This window comes from Cercospora beticola, chromosome 7, assembly GCF_033473495.1.
Source record: "Cercospora beticola chromosome 7, complete sequence".
Classification (NCBI taxonomy): domain Eukaryota; kingdom Fungi; phylum Ascomycota; class Dothideomycetes; order Mycosphaerellales; family Mycosphaerellaceae; genus Cercospora; species Cercospora beticola.
The window spans coordinates 862722-887275 of NC_088941.1; the positions used below are offsets into that span (position 1 = coordinate 862722).

General features: G+C 51.7%; 6 protein-coding genes across 6 annotated transcripts; 4 read left to right on the forward strand and 2 right to left on the reverse strand.

The window, feature by feature from the left end:
- Positions 1-44: 44 nt before the first annotated feature.
- On the forward strand, positions 45-496 carry RHO25_010601 (uncharacterized protein; the record flags this gene model as incomplete). Its single annotated transcript, XM_023602496.1, has 2 exons — positions 45-175; positions 241-496. The coding sequence occupies 2 exons, from the start codon at positions 45-47 to the stop codon at positions 494-496; spliced, it is 387 nt and encodes a 128-aa protein (XP_023450642.1).
- Positions 497-1243: 747 nt separating this feature from the next.
- On the forward strand, positions 1244-1663 carry RHO25_010602 (uncharacterized protein; the record flags this gene model as incomplete). Its single annotated transcript, XM_023602495.1, has 2 exons — positions 1244-1389; positions 1450-1663. 2 exons carry the CDS (start codon positions 1244-1246, stop codon positions 1661-1663), a joined length of 360 nt encoding a protein of 119 aa, XP_023450646.1.
- Positions 1664-12187: 10524 nt separating this feature from the next.
- Positions 12188-14913, forward strand: RHO25_010603 (uncharacterized protein; the record flags this gene model as incomplete). The annotated part of the gene is made up of 4 exons (XM_023602493.2): positions 12188-12210; positions 12379-13634; positions 13689-14347; positions 14401-14913. The coding sequence occupies 4 exons, from the start codon at positions 12188-12190 to the stop codon at positions 14911-14913; spliced, it is 2451 nt and encodes an 816-aa protein (XP_023450644.1).
- Positions 14914-15567: 654 nt separating this feature from the next.
- Positions 15568-17059, forward strand: RHO25_010604 (uncharacterized protein; the record flags this gene model as incomplete). The annotated part of the gene is made up of 2 exons (XM_023602492.1): positions 15568-15909; positions 16031-17059. 2 exons carry the CDS (start codon positions 15568-15570, stop codon positions 17057-17059), a joined length of 1371 nt encoding a protein of 456 aa, XP_023450648.1.
- A 1376-nt stretch (positions 17060-18435) lies between these two features.
- Positions 18436-19509, reverse strand: RHO25_010605 (uncharacterized protein; the record flags this gene model as incomplete). Its single annotated transcript, XM_023602490.2, has 2 exons — positions 18436-18642; positions 18694-19509. 2 exons carry the CDS (start codon positions 19507-19509, stop codon positions 18436-18438), a joined length of 1023 nt encoding a protein of 340 aa, XP_023451144.1.
- Positions 19510-23346: 3837 nt separating this feature from the next.
- RHO25_010606 (uncharacterized protein) lies at positions 23347-24135 on the reverse strand (the record flags this gene model as incomplete). Its single annotated transcript, XM_023602489.2, has 1 exon — positions 23347-24135. The coding sequence occupies one exon, from the start codon at positions 24133-24135 to the stop codon at positions 23347-23349; it is 789 nt and encodes a 262-aa protein (XP_023451145.1).
- Between the last annotated feature and the right edge of the window lie 419 nt (positions 24136-24554).

Consider the following 24554-nt stretch of genomic DNA (forward strand, 5'->3'; position numbering starts at 1 on the left):
CTTAACCGCACACCAACACACCAACACAACAACACACATCCATCATGCCTGTCACCTGGGACGACGCGAAGGAGAAGCAGCTCTTGCTGCTCATCATTCATCACACCCAGCCATCGCCACCATGGGCTCAGGTCGCAAAGGACATGGGCGAAGGCGTTACGGAGGAAGCTGTGAAGTACGTCCCTCACTGACCGTCCCTCGTCGCCTTCCAATCGTTGAAACTAACCATCCACCTCACAGGCAAAAGCTGAAGAAGCTCAAGCTCGCCGCGAAGACCCAATTCGGCGAGCCGACCAGCACTGACGGCGCTCCACCAAAGACGCCAGCCAAGCGCGGTCTCTCCAAGGCTGTCACCGAGACACCTGCTAAGCCTCGCAGCGCCGCTGGCAAGCGCAAGGCGAAGGAGGTCGAGCGCAACACCGAGGAGGACGACGAGGACAAGGCTCCGGCCAAGAAGGTCAAGTCTGAGGTTGAGGGTAGCAATGGCGATGACTAGGTGGATCGTTACGTGACACTTCTTCGTCAGGCTCAGGCTCTACAGAATTGAGGATTGGGCATCTTGGACGGAGAGTGCTTGGAGCATAAGAATGGCACGAAACGAGCAGCTACAAGACATACAAGCAGATTCCGCCGCGCGGATCTTGAGTAGATTACGATGACCTGACGGTCAAATTGATGCTGAAATCCACGTCTTCCCTCTAAGTATTGTGCTCTTTGATTCCCACCGGACAAATGTGTCGGAGAAGGCCCTGAAGGCATGTTTGTGTGATTCATCGTTCGCGTGACTTCTCGGGACCCCCATGATTGATCTGCGCGTCTGCTCCACAACACCCAGCATGTGTGTAGCTAAAGTGAAGCTCATATTGAGCACGTAAGAAAGCTACGGGGCCTCGTAGAGCCCGCTCTAGGCGTCCCCATTGGCCAATATGAGCTCTCCTGGACATGTGAAGGCGTTCTGATCCCGGTTTCACGCGCGTGCGGACCTGCTCTGCCCGTGAAAATAGGCAAACAGTGAGTGCCTATTGGCCGCGCATGCTCAGGCAATAGCACATGTCACACACAGGCAGAAATTCTGCTCGTGCTCCACTTTGACCGTGCCCCGACTTTCTTCTATTTCTTCTGCTTCAGCTCTCTTTCCCCCAACACCCAAACATTAACACACAACCGCGCCTCCTTCCACAACAACACCACTCCAACACAACCCCATCCACCTACAACAACCACCACACACATCACCATCACCATGCCTGTCAACTGGGACGAGACCAAGGAGCGCCAGTTTCTGCTGGCGATCATCACTGCCAACCCCGTCACCCCAAATTGGGACCAGGTCGCGCAGATGCTCAACACGCAGAGCGGTACCGACGACTACGTCGGAAACGCCCTTCGGTAAGTCCCTCACATGTGCTCCTCTGATCATCACTTCACCACATGCTAACCCATATGCAGCCAGAAGTTCGCGAAGCTCAAGAAGAACGCGACAGACCAGTATGGCGACTTCGGCGCCGCTGCTACCGCCGCTCCGACTCCAGCTAAGAAGACGACTAAGCGCAAGTCCGCCAAGAAGGAGGACGACGAGGAGGGCGAGCCTGCCGGCCCCAAGAGCAAGAAGGCCAAGACCGCCAAGAAGTCCGCTTCTGTGGTGGAGGAGGATGACGAGTAGCGCTCTTCTCTTCTGCACTCCCTACAACATACATCTACTTGCACTAGAATGCAGTAGATTTGGTCTGCTGCTTGGTGTGGACGCCGCCTGCGGGCAGATGCCTCCTACATAAGCTCACGAAGATACGACTGAATGCATGAAGCTTCCCCTTGATCGGGGACTTAGCCGTAATTTCTCCCTGTTCCACCGTACTGTGTTGTTCTCCGCTGTGTCATCTGAGTTCTCCACCGTGTCACATGCCTTCTCTACTGTGTCATATGCCTTCTCTACAGTATGCGCTGCCCTGTATACTGACCCCTGATCGCTCACATGCTTCCTCTTCGTAAGTCAACAAAGCATCGAAGCCTTCACATGCTTCGCCATATATCGATGCATATGCCTCATTTGCCCTCAGTTTTTGGCCTTAGAATGCCTGAATTGTCTACTTTGACCCGTATCTCTGGAATAATTTATGGTTGTATGCTGCTCAATCGACAAACGTGAGGCGGTATGGACCACATGTTTTCCTGGAGAAAGGGTTTTTGGCATCGGACATAGCGGAAATTCGATTGAATCCTCCTGTTTTCATCGTATTTGGCTTGTCTCTCTGCAATCTTTTCCCATTAAATGCTGCTCAAGTTGCAGATTTGTGGCGATGCTGACTGAAGAATTCCCTAGAGAAAGCGTGTTGGGGCATCGAACATAGCGAAAATTTGATAAAATCCTACTGTTTTCATCGTATTTGGCTAGTGTCTCTGGAAGAATCACTCGTTGAATGCTGCTCAATTGATAGATTTATGACGACGTGGACCCAAAATGGTTCCAGAGAGAGGCCTTTGAAGCATGCGACATAGCGATTTCGATCGAATTGTTGCTATTTCCGAAAGCATTTGACCCATGTCTCTGAAAGAATCTGCTGCTGCATGCTGCTCAATTTAAAGCTCCGCAGCGATATTGACTAAATGTTTTGCCAGAGTCACATTTTTAAAGCTCTGGACATAGCGATGTTTGAATCAATTTCTGCTATTTTGATCGATTTTTGCTTGTGTCTCTGGAAGAACTGTCCCTGAAACGCTTCTCAATTTACAGACACGCAGCGATATCGACCAAATGTTGTTCCGGAGTGATGATTTTTGAGCACTTGACATAGTCATTTTTGCGTGAATTCTAAGGTTTTCGAGCGAATTCTGCTAGTATCTCCGGAAGAGTCTTCACTTGCAAGCTCTCGGATCTGCAGATTCATAGCGATGCGGACTGAAATGATTCTTGGAAACAGGTTTTGGAGCGTTTGACATAGCCATTTCTGAACAATTTTGGCTTGTTTCTCTGGAAGAATCTCTCATTGAACGCTCTTGAATCTGCAAATCTTGGGCGATGCGGACTAAAACGAGTATTGGAGACAGGTTTCGGAGTGTTTGACATAGCCATTTTCGAATGAATTCTGCCATTTCTGGTCGCACTTTGCTTGTTTCTCCAGCTGAATCTGTTACTGAACGCTCTTGAATCTACAGATCTGCGGCGATGCAGACGACAAAGATTCTTCGAGACAGGATCTTGAACGCTGGACACAGTGATTTTCGGATGAATTTTGCCATTTTTGTACGAATTTTACTAGTCTCTCTCGAATGATCTGTCGTACTACGCTTCTTGATCTGCAGATCTGCAGCGATGTCGACTGAAGCTGTTCCTTGAGACAGGTTTTCGAGCGTTTGACATAGCGATTTTCGTATGGATTTTGCTAGCCTCTCTGGGAGAATTCTCCGCTGCATGCTTCTCAATATGCAGATCCGTAGCAATATGGAGCAAAGGTTTTCTCGGAGAGAGTGCTTTCGCCGTTGCACATAGCAATTTCCATGCTATTTTGAGCGAATATTGCTGGTTTCTCCGCTCAGATTTGTCGTTGCACGGTCCCCAGTCTGCTCAACTGTGACGATGCGAAGTAGAGATGTTTCTGGAAAGGCTGTTAAAGCGTTGCACATAGCCATTTTCGAACGTCAATTGCTAGTTCCTCTAGAAGAATTCTTCTTCGAAAGGAGCCTGATCTCCAGATGCTTCAGGTTTTGACCTAGAAATTTTTTAGAGAAAGGTCGATAAGCGTTGGACATAGCCATTTCTGATCAATTATAAGCCCATATTAGCATTCTCTCTCCAAGTTTTTGTCAGTTGAAGGTGCTTAATCTGCAAATCTTTCAGACTGTGGCCAGAAATAATTTTGGAGAAAGGTCCATAAGCTATGGACATAGCGATTTCTGAACGACCTTGGGTGCAAATTGGCATGCTCTCTGGAGTATCTTGTCATTGGAAGGTGCTCAATCTGCAGACGCCCCAGAGTCTTATCGGAGATCTGCTTGGAGTAACGTTTTGAACGATAGGACATAGCCATTTCCGAGGGAATATTGTCATTCTCTCTGGAACATTTCATCGTTGGATGTGCCCCAATCTGCAAATGACCCAAAATTTGACCAGAAATTTGTTCGGAGAAAGGTTTGAGACTGCGAGACATAGCGACTTTCAGCAAATGTTGAGCCAATATCGCCAATATCTCCACAAGAATATGATGTTGGACGGTCTCTGATATGCAGATTGCCCGGAATTGGCTCATGAATTTGTTTGGAAACAGCTTCGAGATCGTAGGGCGTAGCGATTTTTGAACGAACATTGGCAGCTTCTCCGCAATAATCTGTCGTTCGAAGGCGTCCAGTTTCCCGATGCCCCGGACTGCGGACCACATGTGTTGCGGGATCAGCTGAATTGAACGTGGACATAGCAATTTCTGAATGGATGTTGGCAGCTTCTCCGCGAGAATTTGTCGTTGGAAGGCGTCCAGTCTCCAGATGCCCCGAATCTCGGGCCATGCGTGTTGTTGAATCAGGGCGGAGGGGCGCGGACATAGCGATTCGAGAACGAATATTGTCAATCGCTCTGGAAAATACCTCGCCGGACGGCTCTGAATGTGCAGATGCGCCAAGATTGCCATTATACGTGCTGTTTGGAACATGTTTGAAGCCGTGGGACATAGCGAAAATCGAACGATTTTGCTCGTTTCTCTGGCAGAATCTGCGCTTGAAAGGTTCTGAATGTGCAGACGCCTCGGATTACGGACCACTCCCATCTCCAGAAAAGGCGTTTCAAGCGTAGGACATAGTGGAAATCGATCGAAAGTTGCAGTTCACTCTGGCAGAAAGATGCCGCAATGCCATTCAACGTACAGATACCCCGGGCTGACGACTATTGGTGCTCTTTGAGAAAGGCTTTGAACCATGGGACATAGCGAACATCGACCGACTTTTGGCCAGTCTCTCTGGGAAACTTTTCTGTTCAAAGCCGTCGAATGTGCAGATACTTCGGACCTGCCACTATACTTGTTGCTGGAGTAGGCGTTGCAAGCATAGGAATGGCGAAATCGATCAAGATTTGTTAGTCTCGTCAGAGAAAACGCTGATTTGAAAGCCATCTGATGTGCAGATTTCCCAGCCTCTCGACTGCTCTTCTTACCGGAGAAAGGTCCTGAACTGTGCGACATAGCGAAAATCGATCGAAATTTGCCTTTCTCTCCGCAAAACTCAGTCACTGAATGCCATCCATTACACAGATGCAGCGGACTTTCGATCATGCCTGCAGCTGGAGAAAGCTTCAAAGCATAGCACATAGCCGTAAATGATCGGATGTCGACAAGGTCTCTGGGAGAAAGATGCCGTGAATGCCACCTGATGTACCTATGGGTCCGATCAAAGCTTAAGGTGTTGACAGAGCGACATTGTAAAGCATAAGACATAGCGAAATTCGATCGAGATTCGCTATACTCTCTAGGAGAGAGACGCTGCGCATGCCATCTAATGTAAACATTTGCCCGATCAAGGCCGAATCTTTTAATGGAGCGACGATTCAAACTATAAGACATAGCGAAAATCGATCGAATTTAGCGATGCTCTCCAGGATAATCCGCTATTGCATGCCATCTGGTGCAGACATCTGTCCGATCAAGGCTTAAGCTGCCGATGCAGCGAAGGCTCAATCTATGCAACATAGTCAAAAACCAGTCGAGTAGTAATATGCTTTCCGAGAAAATCTGCCGTTCAATGGCATCTGATGTACACATCTGCCCGATCCAGGATGAAGTCGGCAATGGAGTAACGGCTTAATCTCTGCAACATGGCGAAGATCGGTACAAATCTGCCCATCGTTCTAGGAGAATTTGCTGCTGAATGGCATTCAAAGTGCAATAGCACCGGGTTTCTCACTGCAATTATTGCTCGAGAAAGGCCGCAGATTATAGGACATAGCCATTTCGCGGAAGAAAGGTTGCTTGTTTCCAGATACAGCTATCGGTCAACGCTGTTCAATCTAAAGAAGCCTCGCAGTTTGGATTGAATGTGTGTTTCGAGAGAAAGTTTTGGCCATAGGACAAAGCCAGATTGTGAACAGGCAGTGGAAGTCTCTGTAAGGATCTGCTGTTGCCAGCCATCCAATGTCTTTATCTGCAGCGAATCGAGCCAGCACTATTGCCGAAGAATCGTTTCTACCCATGGACATGGTCGTTTCGCGCAAGGAATCGTGTTTTGTCTCCAGATGCATGGAGCAGTCAACGCTATTCGATCCGAAGAAGCATCGCGTTGGGGACTCAACATGTTTTTCGAGAGACAATCTTGACCGTGGGACACAGTCGTTTCTCGCTCAGGCAGTGGATGTCTCTAGAGACGCTTAGTAGTGACAGCCATTGAATCTGCTTGTCTGCAGCGGTCCTGACCAGAGCTTTCCTTGAAGAGGGGCTGCAGACCGCGGGACATAGTGGTTCTAAGACTTGTGCAATGGATGTTTCTAAGAAAGTCGAGCTGTCAATGGAATTCAGTGGACAGATGCGAGGTGGTAGCAACTGAACATATGTCTGGAGCAACGCTTTCGACCTTCGAACATAGCCATTCCATGCATAATGCAGCGGAAATCTCTGAGAAAATCTATCATTGAATGCCGCTCAATTGGTATCTCCGTGGCAATATGGAGTACGAATCTTCCCAGAGGAAGGCTGAGATGGTGGGACATGGCGGTTTCAAGGACATTGCAGTGGATGTCTCTGAGAGAATATGTCGTTGAATGCTCCAAGATGTGCAGATTCGTGGCAAAAGCAAGCAGAAATATTTCTGGAGAAAGGGTCAGGCCGTAGGATATAACCATTTCGCTAGCCATTAACTGGGATGGCTCTGGCTCCAGCAAGACGGTCACTGCACTTCAACGTGCCAATCAGCTGCGATGTGACCCAAAGCTGTTGCTGGAGAGCGGTCCAGATGGTGTGACATAGCCATTTCGCGGATAGTGCAGCGGGAAGTTTCTGAATGTAGCTTTTGGTCTGTGTAACTAAGCCTGCAGCTCCGCTGCGATCCAGAGTAAGAATTTTCATGGAGAACGGGTCAGATCGTTGGACATGGCCGTTTCGCGGATCGCTCAGTCAAGTGGTTCCAGACACAGCGTGCCAGTCAATGCAGCTCAATCTTCAGATCCGCTGCGATTCGAGCCAAACGTGTTGGTGGAGAGCATTCGAGATTTTGGGACATAGCTATTTCGCAGCTGATTCAGTAGGATGTTCTCCAGCAGAGATTGGTCATCGATGCAACTCAATCTGCAGATGTTTTGCGATCTGAGCCAAAAGTTTCCGTTGAGACACTGTTAGAAGACTTGAAGTAGCGGTTTTGTAGAGAGCGCAGTGCGATGACTCCAGCTATAGAGGGACGGGCAGCGCCATGCAATCTGCAGCTTCGAGGCGATCTGGACCAATAATCAACTTGAGAAACGGGTCAAATAGACGAATATGGCGATTTCGTGAACAGCACAGTACAGTGCCTCTAGCTTTAGCGGGACAGTCAACGCCATTGAGTCTGCAGCTCCGCTGCGATCTGAATTACCCATTTCCTGGGAGGAATAAGTCGTAGCAGAATTTGCAGCTATCCCTCAGTACAAAGCAGGCAGGTCAACGCTATTCAGTCTGCAGCTTCGCTGCAGTTCGACCCAAATACGTCCCTGGAGACACGTTCTGGATGATTTGACATGCCGATATTTTGGAATGTCTCTAGATTCAGCTATGCCATCAATGCCCCCTGATCTGCAGTCGCGCTTTGAGTCGGTTGTAGCATTTCCATGGAGAAAAAAACCAAACCACGATTTGGAGCTGCATCTCCGTGTAAAGTTGACAATGAACGCCATTGCAAACGCAGAAACGCTGGAAGTCGGACCAAAATTGCTCGTGGAGAAATATTTGAGATGTCAGAATGGACTTCGTCTGTAAGACACGTAAGTGGTCGAAGCCATTCCATCTGCAGATCTGGCGCGAAGCAGACTATATTTGCTCTTGAAGGAGCATATCGATTCGTTGTTGGAGCTGATTCTCCATACAACTTCGACAGTCGATGCCATTCCGTCCGCAGATCCGCCAGACTTGGAGCCAGATGTGTCCTCGAAGAATGGTTTCGGACTACGAGAAGGAGCCGTGTCTCTAGATTCAATCGGTGTTCAACGCAATTCATTCCGCAGATCCGTGACAAGGTGAGCTGAGTAGTTTGGTGGAGGGGTAATCCGAACCTTGTGACATAGCGATTTTGTTAGCTTGAATAGTTGAGTCTCTAGATCAGCTTGGTAGTCAATGCTGTTTCGTTTGCGTATCTCTTGCAAGCTGAAATGGAAGTATTCGTGAAGACGCGGGGCTGACATGTGTGACATAGCTATTCCGTGGCCTGAGTGGTCGCATCTCCGGCACAGCGAGTAAGCCAGTGCCCTCAATACTGCAAATCCGTAGCAGGGTGAGCGTGGGCGATTTTTGGAAAGGTCCTTCGGACCTCGTGCCATGGCAAATTTTGTAGATTCAGTAGTTGAGCTTCACGGGTGAACAAGAGATCAATGCCGTTCATGCTGCAGATTCTTCGCCAGCTGGACTGAACGCACTCATGGAGACATGGTTTCAAACCTGTGACATGGCCATTTCCGCGGCTTGCGTAGTCGCAACTCCAGTACAGCGAGAGGGTCAGTGCCATCGAATCTGCAGGCCCTTCGCAAGCTGAATTGGACGGATCCGTGGAGACATGATCGGGACTTTGTGACATAGCGAGTTTTGCAGTCTAGGACCTGGCTTCCAAAGACAGCTGGTAGCTCAATGCTGTCCTGTCTGCAAAGGATGCGTATGTTGAATAGAGGCGATTCCCGGAGATTCCATTCGGACTTCGTGAAATAGCGATTTTGGCAGTTTGCGAAGTCGAACCTCAAGAAGGATTCGAAAGTCAGTGCTACCCAATCTGCACGATTGCGACGCTAGATACGAGACAGATCCATAGAAACAGAAGCAAATCACGAAACGTATAGCCATGTCTCTGGAATGGTCAATAGGTCAATGCAATCAGATGCGCAGATCTAAAGCGAATGGCCCTGATCATGTTCGTGGAGACGTGTTCCCCATCTTCCGGACATAGTGGTTTCGCGCTGAGCTCGTTGTTTCTCTGAGTAATCGTGTGTTCAACGCCGCTCAATCTGCAGCTTGGCCGCATTCCGAAGAAAAGAGATTCTAGAGAACGTGACAGGACTGTGACACCCGAATTCGTAGCTCAAGAACGGTCTGGCATTCAGCGGTATTCAATGTACGAAATTGGAGCGATTCGACCCAAAAGTGTTCGTGGAGGAGCTCTTGAGTCTACCTGACATAGCGATTCTTGCGGCGAGTATAGTTCCAGGATAGCTCGGCGGTCAACGAAATCCAGTCCATAGACGGGTGACAGACCGAATCAGAGGTGTCCTCGGAGAGAAGCGAGAGATGAGACCAGAATGTGTTCCGCGAGAGACTGCAGGGATATTTCATACCATACGACATAGCGCTACTCGCTGTATATGTAAGGAAGTTCCTAGAAAAGCCGAAAGGTCAAGGCGAACTTGTTTCCAGATTGGTGAGACATATGGCCAGGATAGTCGTCAGAGAGAGGTCGTTAGCAGTAAAAACCGTGTCGATTCTCGCGGACAGTATAGGATGTTTCCTAGAATAGTTCGATAATCAAGGCCATCGACCTGACGAATTGATAAGATGTCTGGTGGATACTGAGATCAAAGAGACCGTCCGAGGAAAAGAACATACTGCTTTCTGAGGGAAGCGCGGATCCTCGTCTCGAATATTTTGGCGATCGCAGCCATCCATATTGCGGATTGGCGAGGACTCTGACCAATGCTTTATCAGAGAGAGGTCATTTGGAAAAAAAGACCTGTATCTTCTTATTTGTTGCGCAATGAAGGCTCTCACATTACTGAGTGGTCAATGCAATCCAGTTTCCAGAATGGGAGAAGATGGATTGACATATCTGGAGAGAGACTGTTCGGAAGTTGAGTGTCCCGAGGACAGCGACGCGCTCATAGCAATCGAAGCTCCAGATTGGCGACAGCTCTGATAGAGATACGCAGAGAGGGCCAGTGCGGTAGTCAGGTACCTCTAAGACGGCACAGCGGCCAATGCAAGCTGATTGCCAGATCGACGAGAAATCTGATTAGTGTTCTGAGAGAGGAGCTGTTCGAAAGCAAAAACATAACGGGTCTCGCGATGGCGTAGTCGAAAGATTCGAGAACAGTGGAGAGCTCAATGCGACTTGATCGCTTGATTGATGAGACAGATGATCAGTATTTCGTGAGAGACATTGGTAAGAGGAGGGGACGTAGTGAGTCTCGCGGTAGAGTAGCCGACCATCTCCGGAACGGCGAAGCGCTTCACGCAGTCTGATGTACACATTGGCGAGAAAATTTCGAAAGAGCTGCGAGAGAGACTGCGCAGAGGAAATAACCTCGAGCATTCGCGATCGCGTTGTCGAGTGTCTCCAGAACAGCGAAGCGGTTGACGCAGTCTCGTGTGCAGATGGACAGGAAACCTGATTTCCAGCTTCAGAGAGATGGTCCGGCTTGTAAGAAGGATATAGCGATTTTGGCAACACCGTATTGGAATGTCTCTAGGACCGCTCGGGGATCAATGCATTCGAATCTGCAGATGGGCCAGAAATCTGATGTTCATTCTCAAAGAGTAGCCATTTCCGAAAGAAAGAAGGTAGACATTCGAGAGCGTCTGGCAACAACTCTCCCCAGATGAGAGCTTGTTGCGTGCCACTGACCTGACAGAAGTCTCCAGTTCCAGGTCTTCATTTACCTTGAAGCGTGTTGCTCATGTTTGTGTTTTTCGAGGTGCATCCAGAGACGCAGTTCCTGTAGCGAAAGTTCGGCTTCGGCATGCTCGGTCCGCAGTACGGAGAGCATGTTCGCTCCTGCCATTGCGGCGAAAACAAAATAGTGTCCAATAGGATATACATAGCAACGCGAGCTGGGACTGGAGATGTGCCAACCAAATCAAATATAACAACACGTGGGAGTCCAGCATCAACATCAGTCGGGCTTCTTCAAACAGCAAGCCGATGCTTACACCAGAGGGGTAAAGTCCATGGGTTGAGATGGTGAGGGGCCAACGACCAGATCTTGGGAGTCGGGACAACCTACCGGGGCTTGCTCCAGACAAAACACGCTCGGGCTAGGGTGGGCTGTTGGGCTGCTGGGATGGAATGGACTTTGGGTCGCCAGCGGAAGCTAAACATCCGTTCTCCAACTGCCTGACCGAACAGATGCGAGGCAACTGCGAGTGTTGCAGCTTGAAGATCATGCGCAGCCATCTGCAAGAGGATACGTGCTGGAGCGGAGGCGAGACCGCGGGGAGACTCCGACAAGATGGTGTCTGAATCTCGCTTGAGACGTCGACTTTGATGGGGCGTCATCATAGTAGAACATTCTGAAACATTCTATCTCTGCGCGTCTTGAATAAGGCTCTAGAGAGGGAAGCATCTGGGGCCAGTGGTGGTGGCCATGAGTCGCATCGCGGGTTGCTGCAGCGCGGGATGCGATGAGGGGTCACCGGCCTCCAGCATGACGAGAGACGAGTCGCTGGCGGATAGCAGTGAACGATGGGCGGGAACAGGTAAATGGAGGTGAAATGAAGAGGTGAAGGGGGTCTTGGAGACGGCGATGACAATATGAGACAAGCTTTTCTCCTTAGACAGCACTGGGGCTGTATCGGCGTTGATGCACAGGGTGATGGACGGGCAGGTTTGTGAAACAGCACAGCGCCATCCATGCTCCCACAGACAAAGCACGCGACGTCTCGAGATCTGTTCGCCCGTCGCACACCTCCACCACCGCCGCCGCTCGTTACATTGTTCACGCTCGCCGCCCAAAAATCGCGCCGCCGTCTGTCATTGTCGCCGACGATCCTCATTGTCGCTCACGCCCGCTTGCCGCCCAGCCTCAAAGTCCGTCAGCGGCTTCAGAGTTCAGGGTGCCGCTCACCCTTGACCTCACTGCTACCCGAAGACCAACCACCACCGCACTGCGCGACTGTCAGCGTGTCGGCCACCGCGCACCGACAGCACACCCGGGTCCGACGACTCTACCACGTCCGCGCGGTCACGCGCCCGCTCCTTGCGCTCCGCCCACCTGCTGGGCAGCCAACCACCCTCGGCGCATTGTTGGCCACCGCTGCCAAACGCTCCCGCGATGGCCGGCAATCAGCCCAATACGTGAGTACCCGCCTGCGGACATGGCGACACTGTCCCGCGTGCGTGTAGTCGGCGATGAGGGTTCCTGGAAGCATACATGTGGACATGCAACCTCGATCTCCAACCGCGACGCCAGGACAATGCACCACGCCGCGATGCAACGAGGACACTGCTGACTTGCCGCAACAGACTCTACAGGCCGGACCAGTTCATGAATCCAGGACCTGCCCCGCCACCGCCCACCGATCGTCGTCCCAAGGTCACACTCACACCAAACGTCTACAACACGCCAGGCAACCCGAACCTCAAATATGTCGGTAACGACTCCGACAGCTCCCTCAATGCTTCGCAGTCGTCGCTCGGCCGCACCGCAACGAGCAATGGCGAAATGACGGTGATCAAGGATGGCTGGGCGAAGGTCAAGGAGGAGGGCGGAGGCTTTATGAAAGCGTTCTGGAACGAGCGCTTCCTCGTTCTGCGGGAGAAGCAGCTCGATTTCCTGAAATCAAGCTCTACCAACAAGACCACAAGCGTCATCTATCTCAAGGACGTGTCGCATGTGACGCGTTCCGACAACTACCCCTACAGCTTGGAGATCACTCGCGACGGGAACAAAATATGGATTCTCAAATTTGACACAGACACCGAGGTCTACAACTGGATGGACAATATCTACGATCGCTGTCCCCAAATGGGTGGTGTTTCGCACCCCACGGGCTTTTCCCATCGAGTCCACGTCGGCTTCGATCCAGTGACTGGAGGCTTCGTCGGATTGCCAGTCGAATGGGAGAGATTGCTCAAAGGCAGTGCTTTGACCAAAGATGATATGGCCAAGAACCCGCAGGCTGTCATGGAAGTCCTGCAATTCTACACCGACAAGCTCCAAGTCCGAGCAGACGACCCGAAGTCCTACCCATCACTCACACCTACGCCAAGTGCCGAAAACAACGCGAACAAACAGCTTGGCTATTCTGCGGGCAATGGCGTGACGCCACCTAGGCCGCAACCCCCAGGAGCGAGTCGGCAGGACAGCAACTATAGCGCCACTAGCCAGTCGAGGGCACCCGGCAGTGGTTATGGATCTGGGGCCTCCAGAGATCAATCGACCGATCGCCGAAACGAAGACGAACGCAGACGGCGACAGGAGGAGCAACGTGAGCGTCAACGAAGACTTGACGAAGAGCAGGAGCGCAGGCGGCGAGAACAAGAAGATCGCGAGTACAACGAGTCTCTGCCAAAGCACAAGCTGCCCCTTGCGAAGCAAGAGGTTGGTGGGGGAGGTTACAGTGACTCTTCATCGCGCGATGCGAGCCCAGGTAATGGACAAAGCAGGTATAACGCATCTAGACCAGCGCCTCCTGCGCCATCACAAAGCAAAAGCGGCAGCACGCTACCGATACGGAACTTGCAGGCACAGAGAGCGGCGCCGTCGCCTCCACAGAATGGTGGGTCAACCCCTGCAAAGAAACCTGGTGCACCTGCTCAATCACCTTATGCAGTCAAACAACCTTCACCAGCAAATGGCGGGCAGTCCAGGAAAGATGAAGCACCGCTCACGCGGAAACCGTCTGAGACTGGCCACCAGAAGCAACCATCGGCTTCCGGCCAAGTGAAACCCCTCAATGTCGCGACCAAGCAGCCTACCGGCAAACCAGATGCCGTGAAGCAGGCTGAGGCCGCGCTCACCAAGAAGGACCCAGAACCGAAGAAGGAAGTTCGAATGAGTGCCATGTCCGATGCCCAGGTTATGGACCGTCTGCGATCAGTGGTCACCTTGAGTAACCCTCTTGAGAGCTATAACAAGCAGAAGAAGATTGGTCAAGGTGCTTCTGGCTCCGTGTATGTGGCAAGGGTGCGCGAGAACGCTCCTAGCTCGACTGCTCAGAACTTGATCAAGCAGTACGGCCCCAAGGCTCAAGTGGCTATCAAGCAGATGGATCTCCGATCGCAACCAAGGAAGGAGCTGATTGTGAATGAGATCATCGTCATGAAGGAGAGCCGTCACGACAACATTGTCAATTTCCTTGATGCCTTCTTGCAAGAGGAGACTTTTGAGCTCTGGGTCGTCATGGAGTTCATGGAAGGTGGTGCTTTGACTGACGTGATAGACAACAATGCCTCTATCACTGAAGATCAAATTGCGACGATATGTCTGGAGGTGCGTAACACAAATAAAAGTTGTATTGTGAAGATTGTGCTAACCATTCGCAGACTTGCAAGGGCTTGATTCACTTGCATGCCCAGAATATCATCCACAGAGATATCAAGTCCGACAACGTTCTCCTGTCCTCCCGCGGCGCAGTCAAGATTACTGATTTTGGTTTCTGCGCTAAGCTAACAGAACAACGATCGAAGCGTGCTACGATGGTCGGCACTCCGTACTGGATGGCTCCGGAAGTCGTCAAGCAAAAGGAGTATGGGTCCAAGGTCGACATCTGGTCTTTGGGTATCATGGCCATCGAGATGATTGAGTCCGAGCCACCGTATCTGAACGAAGAGCCGCTCAAGGCTCTGTATCTCATTGCAACAAACGGAACGCCGAGACTGAAGAAGCCAGAGAAGCTGAGCAAGGAGCTCAAGGCTTTCCTGAGTGTCTGTCTGTGCGTGGACGTTAAGTCCAGAGCAACAGCTGAAGAGCTTGGCCGACATGAGTTCTTGCAGCACGGGTGCTCTCTGGCCAGTTTGAGCGAGCTTTTGCGCTTCAGGAAGGGAGGCGGACACTAAAATCGGTGGAACGAGAATGGAACAAATTTATACCCACATGGCTCCATGCCTAAGGCGAGTCGATTGCCAGACGCGAAGCGAAGCGCGACGGGCGTCAGCGCGCGCGTGTTGAGGCTAGCCCTCAATTGGCAAGGATCACAGGCCGAGTCGCGCAGAGGGCAAAGACGAGAGAAAGGATCTTTTTCGGAGGAGGAAACGCATTTTCGCTTAAGGCAAAAGAACCAAGATACCACTTTTGACGGCTGGAATATGGGAATGGAATGGAACAGTGAGGGTAGTACTCGCTATCACGGGGTATGAAAAACATGAAGGTAATTGACTAACGCCCGAAACATCAACAAATTACTGCAAGACAGTCACGTATGTAGCGACGCGGTGCGATCGAAATCAGTCCACATAGACGAGAATGAAAGTTACGGCGGTTAGTAAAAGCGAGATTGTCTTATGAGAGAAGTGCAAGAGCGAATCGAGAGGTGCACACTTGCCGTTGCACGTGTGGTGAAGTGAAGGAGAGAGCGGAGTGGAGTCGGCAGGAACGTTCACCATGCTACTGACTTCATCGCCGACCGCAACAACACATTGTGCATCACGACACCAGTTCGCGTCGCGCTCGACGCTCTCAAGCCATCGCTCGATCACAACACGACGGCCGCGATGGCGCCCGACATCACCGACCCCAGATATCATCCCGTCCGAGCCGTCGAGGAAGCGACGACTCCTGAATTTGGACTCCACAACTTCGTGCAAAACACTTGCGCGTTACTTCTGGGCTACTTCTACCTCCAGGCGGTGCGCAACATTACGAACAAGATCGCTGATCATATCCTTTTGACGAGCTTTCCGAACTTATCGAGTCACTGGAGTATCGTCCCAGATGGCCAGAGCAGTTCGCGCCTGCAAGATACTCAGAATTACTATCCGAGGTTGGCGTTCTTGATGACTGGGCTGTTGCGTTGGCCCGGATGGTATCTGTTTGGTTTGCCGTTGTTCGAATGTGTAAGTACAAGAAGAGGAAGAGGCTGGTCGGGAGGTGATGATGATTTCTCGGAACGGACGACGACGACTGCGAGAGAGATTTTAGGAACACAATCCGCTGACTTGTACGTCTCCGTTTCAGGTCCGCAACGTGATCACCTTGTACACCATTTGTCAACTCCTCATCGTCGGCTTCCTGCTCATCATACACGGCTTGACATGGATTGGCCTTGATCTGGCCGCCTTAACAGAATGGAAACCCTCCGCTCCCAACGACAACAACTCCAGAAAGGACAGAAAAGTCGTTCACTTCGACTCTCCAGCGATTCGCAAATACAAGGAGACCGAGATGTCACGGAAACACCCCAGTTCCGTCAGCATGGGCAGATTCCTCCAGTCCCTTCCACCAAACCCACTCGCCAGAGCGAATTTCTACTCACCTCGAAAGCGAAAACAGGTGGACCCCGAGATGGAGAAGCAACAGCAGCTTAGCTGGGGCAGCCTTTTCCAGTCCGTGCCACAAAGTGCTCTCGCAAAAGCCAACATCTTCTCACCTCGCAAGTCAAATCAGGAAGAACCCAAGAACCACGAGTCCAAGCTGCAGCAACCGCAACGAAGCTTCCAGCAACAGCCCTCGTTCGATCTGTTCATAACCCGCGAGCTGAATTCCAGATCCCAACAGACCGAAACGGCAGTCTACCACTCCATTCTTATGCACGAGAACTTGCGAAAGATGAGTTTTGAGGAACTGAGAATCGAGCATTACATTAATTCCAAGAGATTCCTGGTCCAAGCTCCTCCTACTCCTCTTCTCGTGGACGCTGGCACGATGGAACCACCACTGCCGATCATTGACCCTCAGACTGAAGAAAGCGAAGAAGAAGATCCGACCCAGCTCACTCTCGCGAACACGCCAACGCCAATCACCGAATTTCAGGCAGAAGGAGAAGACAATTCGATTTCTGACCTGCTCAAATCCAGTATGAGACAGATCGCTCTACCATCGTGGTTATCAAGTCGGATGTCGCGCGACTCAAAGACGACGGGTACTTCCACTTCGCCTGCTGTCTCCAGTTGGGAGAGCCCATCAACGACACTCGTTCCATCGAGCACGCCGCCAGGACTTCCGCCAATGAGTGCACAGCAGTTTTGGGGACGAAGCTTTACTTGATCGGAAGTGGCATATGGAAGAACGTTGAAGGCGAGGGGCCCTTGATTCGTTGATGGACATGGCAAAGGGGCGAGAATAGCATGGTGGCGAGAAATGTATGACAAAAGAGACATGGACAAGTTGTCCTTCGTAGCGAATTCGTACAATGAGACCGTAATTGTGTGTGTTTCTGATATCTATCCAGTTCTATTCCTGTATCAGTTGCATGTTCGATGTGATGAATTTCTTCTGCTACGATTTCACCCTAGGAGGTAGGTCCTTTGACTTGTTCCACTTTTTCTGTCGTCTCTCTACTCTCACTCAATAACTCATCGCAAAGCGCAATCGCTGGCCCCAGAATGGAATCGCGGCGATTCGCACCTTGGTCAATGACACTTGAGTTCCGCAACGGAGACTTGCAAGGCAAAGCTGGGGGTGTCGCCGCAGAACTTGGGATAGGCGAACATCGGCTCGAAAACTCAGTCAGAGAAGGGACTGATTCACTGCTTCTTTCAGCCATCGAGCTGCATCGGCTGGAATAGAGGGGCAGAGGAGCAACTGCCTGCGGGGAAGAATTTGTGGCTGGGTATGACACGCGCTCTTCCGGTGCTGAATTGGTGCGGTTGGATCGTGGCCTGGAGGAACGTTGGCGTGACCGGTGGAGATCTGGCGGGGAGCATGTTCCCGCTTCAACCGAAGTGCTTGTTCTGACAAGTCGTTGATGAAGGTGGTGCAAGTCCATTAGCACCCGCAGTGTTTCATCAATCAGAGCTTCGACTGTCTCCGGATCTTTTGCTGGAGTTTCATCTTTCGTCTTCGCAGGAAGCGATTCTCTCTTCAAGCATCTGCCGTACTTTGAAACCTCAGGCGTCGTTGCATTGGAGTGACTGTACAGTCGTTGGCGTAGAGATCGCCTTTCTGAATGCGTACGAGTATTGTCCATGCTTGTCGTTCTAGAAACAGTGGTCTTCGAGCTTCGCAGCCTTATCGTTGCAGACTGATCACCGAGCAGTGGTGCTGCCCTTCCATTACTTGTAGTCCGGCCAGTATAGCGTCTATGTATAACTCTGCATGGTTTATCCGAACACACCTGGTCTCGCGAAAGTTAAGGCAGAGTCCTCGGCTCCAGAGTGGTCAGAGCAGGTGACAGGCATTTAGACTTCGACCGGTCGTCATGCGCGCTCTCGTAAGACGATGGCCCGTTTTGGAGCAATGCGCGTGGAAAGTCTCTCTGTTGTGGAAGTTGTCACCAAAACTTGATGCCAATCCAGGCGAGCCTTGCAGCTGTTGTTGGCGATCGCCCCGTTGCTCCCGTTGGTTTAGGCGGACCGGAATGGCCACGTAGCTGTTCGACGTGGGATGCGCGCATTCCAAAGAATACGCAAATGCATGTGCAATCATGGCTCGTGTCTGTGGATCAATTCATACTCTGAATGTGCTCGTCGTGACCAGAAGGGAAGGCGCTGTCGTATCGATTTCGTCTTCCATCGAGGGACATCGGTCGGCGCGAGGTAGTGGCGGTGATAATACCACCAAACCAGGAATATCACGCCGAAGCCAACAACGAAGCCAAAAATGGTCACAAGAACCCAGTTGCGGGCCATCTGGATACTGTTAGCGAGATCGCCCTCGATTTGGAGGGTGGATTTACTTACCCAGAAAATCAACTGCACATCATAACCATGCCAGCTATTGCCCAAGTGGTGCGTGAAAAAGCTCCAAGGCTGGTTCTGATATTCCTGCGGGAAAATGATTCGTACTCTTCCTCCATCAGGCCCATCTCCCACATTAAATCCCTCGTCGCTGTAGTGCCTCCAGATTATACTGACGAATAGTGGACCGGTGCTTGCCATGACTGAAATGTACGGCAAGATCCAGCTGCGGTCGTAATTCGGCAGCTCTTCAATCACGCGCTGGAAGAAAGGATGTCCCGGAACAGCGCCCATGGCATCGTTGCTCACTCCTGTAGGAATGGTCTTGCGCACGAAAGCGGGATACCTCAGCAAGGGCTCCAGAGACCTGTTGCAGCCATCGTCCAAATCAATGTAGATGCCGCCAAAGTGCTCGAGCACAAAGTACCTGATGGCATCTGCACGCTGAATGGGATACTGATAACCTCGGAATGTGTCCAAGAACTCTGGATACTCTTTTGCGACGAACTCATCTGACATGGCATCCGTCCACAGCATGTACTTCCACTCCGGCTCTTTGTGCAGATCGAGACAACTCTGCTGTGCCTCCTGCCATACCACGGGGATACTGGTGTTGATGTATGTTTGATGTATGATTTTCGGAATCATAGGTTTCGTGTCGAGGTCATGCTCGGAGCCCATCGGCGGCAGCTCTGCCTTGGTGATTGCATCCTCAATCCCGTTGATCACCAGCAGTTCCAGGAGAGTCCATACGGAGTGCACAAGGAAGGCGATCAGGGCGAGATTGAGGATGAGGAAGATCAGAACCGGTCGGCGCATGGCCACGATGGCGCGCGCGAGCGTGGTGCAGGTGGTCGCGTGGCCAGGCTTGCAGGTGTGAGGTGGTGGTATGCGGGAAGTCGTGTGTGTGGATTGCTTCTTCGAGCGTGTCGAATGTCGATGGCGGGGATTTGATGCGGCGACGGAGCGAGGAAGGGTCTCAGGGGCGCCTGCTTTGCTTGTGATTGTCTTTCAGCCTCTGCGACGACAACTACGCGAGCATCGAAGAAGGAGCGGCGGCGGAGGAGAGAAGAGGCGGCAGGGTCGGAGGAAGTGGTGTATATTGTATTGTGCTGCAGAGGCTCACGCACGGAGAGCATAAAAAGGGCATCGGCTGGTCGACTTGATCCTTGCGAACGGACGCGAGGCTGTGCTGTGCTCCAGCTCTGTCTTCTGTGCTCCGACTCGCCTGCACATCTTCATCCTTCGTTCCCGTGCATCGTCATTACTTTCTCCCTTGCATGACACGCCGCTTCTCTTCCTCCGTCCACCACACTGTTGCCATCCATTGTCGCCGTCAACCTTCGGACGAGCGACGTTCTGTTACGGCCGTCCACACCCAGCGCACGGCAACGCCGGCAGCGCGGTATCTCAGCATCCCGGAGGCGGCCAAGATGACACGCCAAGCCAGAAGCGCTGTCTGAGCATCTCCCTCGTCACCCGATGCAAAACCGCCGCATCACACGCTGACATTGCAAGACGGTAAGGATGCAGTACACGCAGTGAACGCGTCTTCGACGACCACTTCTTCCTGCAATACACGCAGATCCATCTAGGCTGCCATCGCTTGACCCGGAGCTAAAGCCGACGACAGCTGCACGTCAGACGCCATAGCTATACGGTCCGAAAACGAGGGAAACGAGTACGCCATACTAGCCAAATCATTTACATTACATACAGCATGTCTGGCACAGATATTCCCTACGGTGTCTGGCCACCAACACAAGACCCTCAGTACGAAAGTTAGCATCCTCCACTATTATTTAATGTCTCCTCCGCCCTCAGGTCTCCGCGCCCCAGCTCCAAGCCAAGACTACGATGACCTCCCTACACCATATAGGGAGGCGGCACCTGTGATAGCCTGCGATACCAGCGCAGGTCTTCTCCTTCAGGTACCTAACAGAATTAAGTCAGAAAAGAAAGTCTACATGGGGCTCAACTTCCTTCTCAGCCACCGCGCTCTCGTATCCCAGCCAAAACATGACACCAAAGACGGCCATGCGTGACCTGTACAGTCAGGAAGCGGTGGCTTGTATCTTACAGCCACTTTGCAATTGCAACTCTTAGGCTACGCAGAAAGCCACTCCCGGAAGTGCGAAGAGAAATTCGTCGTACTTATCTTACAAAAGGGCGACTGGGAGCTTATATGAAGCCATCCAGCCCCAGTCCACTTGTAGGTACCGAGCTGCGCGCCTTCTTCCCCTTCTCATCGTCGCCTTCGTAACCACTGTCGTAGTCGTCGCAGCGGCGGACTACCCAGTTGCCTTCGGCTCGACGTCCGCGCACCTGGCGAGTCGAGCCACCCTCCGCTCGTCGGCTGAAGCCGTTGATGGAGGAACAGTAGCTGCATGGAGAATGCCCGCAGCGAGAGCATGAACTACCACTGCTGCATGTTGTGCCGCATGAGCAGCAACTCCACATCTTTGCTGTGATGGGGTGGGTGTTTGGTTTGGGCGAGTCTCGTGGGTTGTGTTGTTCGTGTGTTGTGTTGTTCGTGTGTTGTGTCTTGTGCTTTGCTTCTTGATATTCTGCCTGTTTGAAGTCTTGAAAGCTCGGTGCAGAAAGAAGGCCTCCAGAGAGCGCAGAAATCGAAGGTACTTACCCTCTTATAAAGCGCGTCCCTCGAAAGAATGCTCTTGTGAACGCGTGTGTGTTGTCGACGGAGGGCTTCACCAGTGAAAGACAAAGAAGTCCGTATATAATGGCCTTGTTGATGCGTGCACGAGTGTCGGGGGACAAAGAAAAGTAGGGTGACCGGCTCTGATTGGGGTTTCGAGGGGCATCAAGAAAGTTGTGGGCGTCGACGAGAATAGCGAGTCATGTTCTCTGTTGCTAAGCACAGGAATGTTCTTGGGCTCGAGCATCGAAGTTTATGAAGGGCGATGTATCTATCGTGAAGCATGTTTTGCTGGGCTTGAAAATCCTTGTACGTGGCGTGCAGCAGCATATGCCCGCTATCGGAATTGTATCATGCTTTGGATCAGGAAGAATCTTCTTGTTCAGCCCCTTCGTTCCCACGCTAGCTTCAACGCCTCGCAATGCTGCCTTGGAGTTCGAGGGTGGCGTCGTTTGCCATGCGGAGTATAGCATAGGTCTGCTTGGCCGGTTCCCTTGTAGTGTGGTGCCCCCTGAATTTGGCTCGACGAGAAGAGGGTTTTGTTTGTGTTCATGTTCGGAAAACTCGGTCCTGCTTTGGAGGAGGAAGTGTGCAGGGGCGATACGTAGGGGCTTTTCGTCCATCATCTGCTGAGGTGCTCCAGGGGATTGTTTGTGAAGATGTGATATTCAGCATGGCGAGCGGCTCCCACAAATGTTGACTTTGCTGGCGAGACAAACCCAAGCCATCTTCGTACCTTATGAGAATGTCCCATCTATTTCAGTGCTGTCTCTCCCAGCCAGATCCCTTGTGGCCCATGTGTCGACACGATGTCTGTCATAGCCTGCCACAAAAGCAGAGTTCCGAACGCCATGTCTGAGCCACCTGCACACTCGTGCGTGAATATAAGTCCCATGCAAAGTCTCCTTGCAATCTACAGCAGCAGCAACATCAATTCATCCCACACATCTGCAGAAAACCTAACTCTGCGCACATACAGCTTTCGCACTCTTGCTCAAACAACATCCAGCTGGCCTGGACACTCAACTCAACTCCAATCAACTCAACCAAAATCTCCATCACATTTTTCACGACCGATTTCCATTCAAGCATTACCACTCTCTAGAATCATGCATTTCCACAACGACTCCCTCGAATCGCCAAACGATCCAGAAGACAGATGCAGATGGGTCCCAGCCGAAGAAGAAGATGATGACAGCATGCCTGAGACCGGATACTCCGACCTACCTCCTCTCTCAATGCCGCCTCCGCGTGATCCAGGTGCTAGAACGCGCCGAATTTGCCCGCTCTGCAGATATGTGCTCCCGGGCTGTCCGGTCTGTCGCCATTGGAATTGATGCGGCGTGGAAAGGGTTGGCGGAAATGGAGAGACTGAAAAGGGGGACGGGTTGGATGAGCTGATGGAATCGATGGGGTTCGGCTGAGGAGATCATGGGAGTTGAGGGATTCAAGTCCTGACTTGGTGGGCTGAGATAGTTTGTACGAGGCGTGAACTTGTTTGATACATGGGACAGGTGCCCATAGAGGATCTGGCATTCATGGGTTTTGTGCTGCTGTAATTACGTGAGGTGTTTATGTCGGAACTGAAACGGAGTATGAAGTGGCGCATAAGAGCTTCCTTGTCTCCTCCAAAGAATCTGCGCCTGGGGGAGCGGTTGTACGAAGAATATGGACGTACGTAGATGTGGTAGCCAAAGAGTTGAGTGGTCGGCACGTAGAAGCGCACTCACCTGCATCCAGATGTATTTGGCCTGCCCAATTGTACTGAGTGCCTGGAAACGGAGAGACGGAGCCACAATGCTACACGCAATCAGTTCGAGGACTTCACAGGAAGTCAAGTGCGAACATCTGAGCGATTCTGACCGAGCAACATCAGGTGGTGTCAGCGCACGCATATCTAGCAGCGCTGATCTGGCCACATCCAAGTGCTCTGCAGCGACATATCTCGATCTGCTTCTAGCCAGCAGGGGTCTATTGCTAGAAAGGTAAGTACGCTTCACTCAGTACGACAGCCTCGACTTCGAAGGTCTGCTGTTCCGTTTCCTCGGACAGTCCGCTGCCTTGTGTCCCTTCTCTCCGCAGCCGTGGCAGGCTAGATTCGCCATCGAAGGAGAGCCGCCGCCGTTCGATATGCTCGTGGGCGTCCGGTTGAGGTTCACTTCTTTCTTCCTTCGCTGCTCTGCTAACTTCTGTGATGCTTCTTTCTCTGCTTTTCTCTTTGCTTTACGCTCTGCTTTGGCGCGCTCGGTTGCCTCCTTGCGGCCTTGCGCGATCAGCGCGTCTACTCCAGTGTCATCGCCAGGCTCGCCTTCCTCTTTCTCGTCCTCTTCATCCTCGTCGGATTCTGAATCAGAGTCCGAGGAGAGGTCTGGATTGTTTTGCTTTTCAATAACTTTGTTAAACTTGCCAAAGCTCTTCCTTCCCGGCATTGCTGGCCGCCGTGGCGCATCGTCCTCGCTATCAGAAGCGTCGTTGCCACGACTCGTGGAATCGAGAGTCGCATATCCTGCTTGCACAATGCGCAATGGCGATTCCACAGCTGGCGCTTGAGGAGCACGGAAACTGAGGTACCACTTCGAGTCGTCTTGCGAGGCTCCTGAAGAGCCTTCAATCGGTGTTGCTGGGTTCGACGAGGTGGGAGAGGGCGCTGCTCTGCCGCTTGACAGTCGCTGCTTCTTTGAAGGTGGTTCGCTTGGAGTTGCTGGAGAAGGCGGTCCTGAGCGCTGCATGAACTTCATGCTCGCCAGTCGCGAAGACATGGTCTTGTTTGGTCTGCCATTCGTCGCCATTGTGCCGGTCGTGATGTGTTGTCGCGAAGAAAGTTGTGAATGAACTGGAGGTGGTGAAAGAAGCCGCAACTAACTACGGCTTACGGAAGTTCCGCGTGCGACAAAAAAGCCCTGGCAGCTGCATTGGCTCCACATTCTCCTTGCGTCCTCTTCTACATCATCTGTGGACTACTATGACCAGCAACCAAGGCACAGTTCGTCAATCAATCGAATTCGATAGTGACAGCAAGACGCGAAGCCAGACCAAATCGAGAATCGGCTTCTCTCGTCCGAACAGCAAACTACGCTCCCAGTCCGGCCGACCCGGCTGTTGAATGGTACAAAGGAACTGGCTATGCTCTCGTATCCGTTCAAACGTGCTAGATGAGGGATGCGAGACTCGGATCTGACAATACGGCATCAATCTCGCGCCAGAGCTT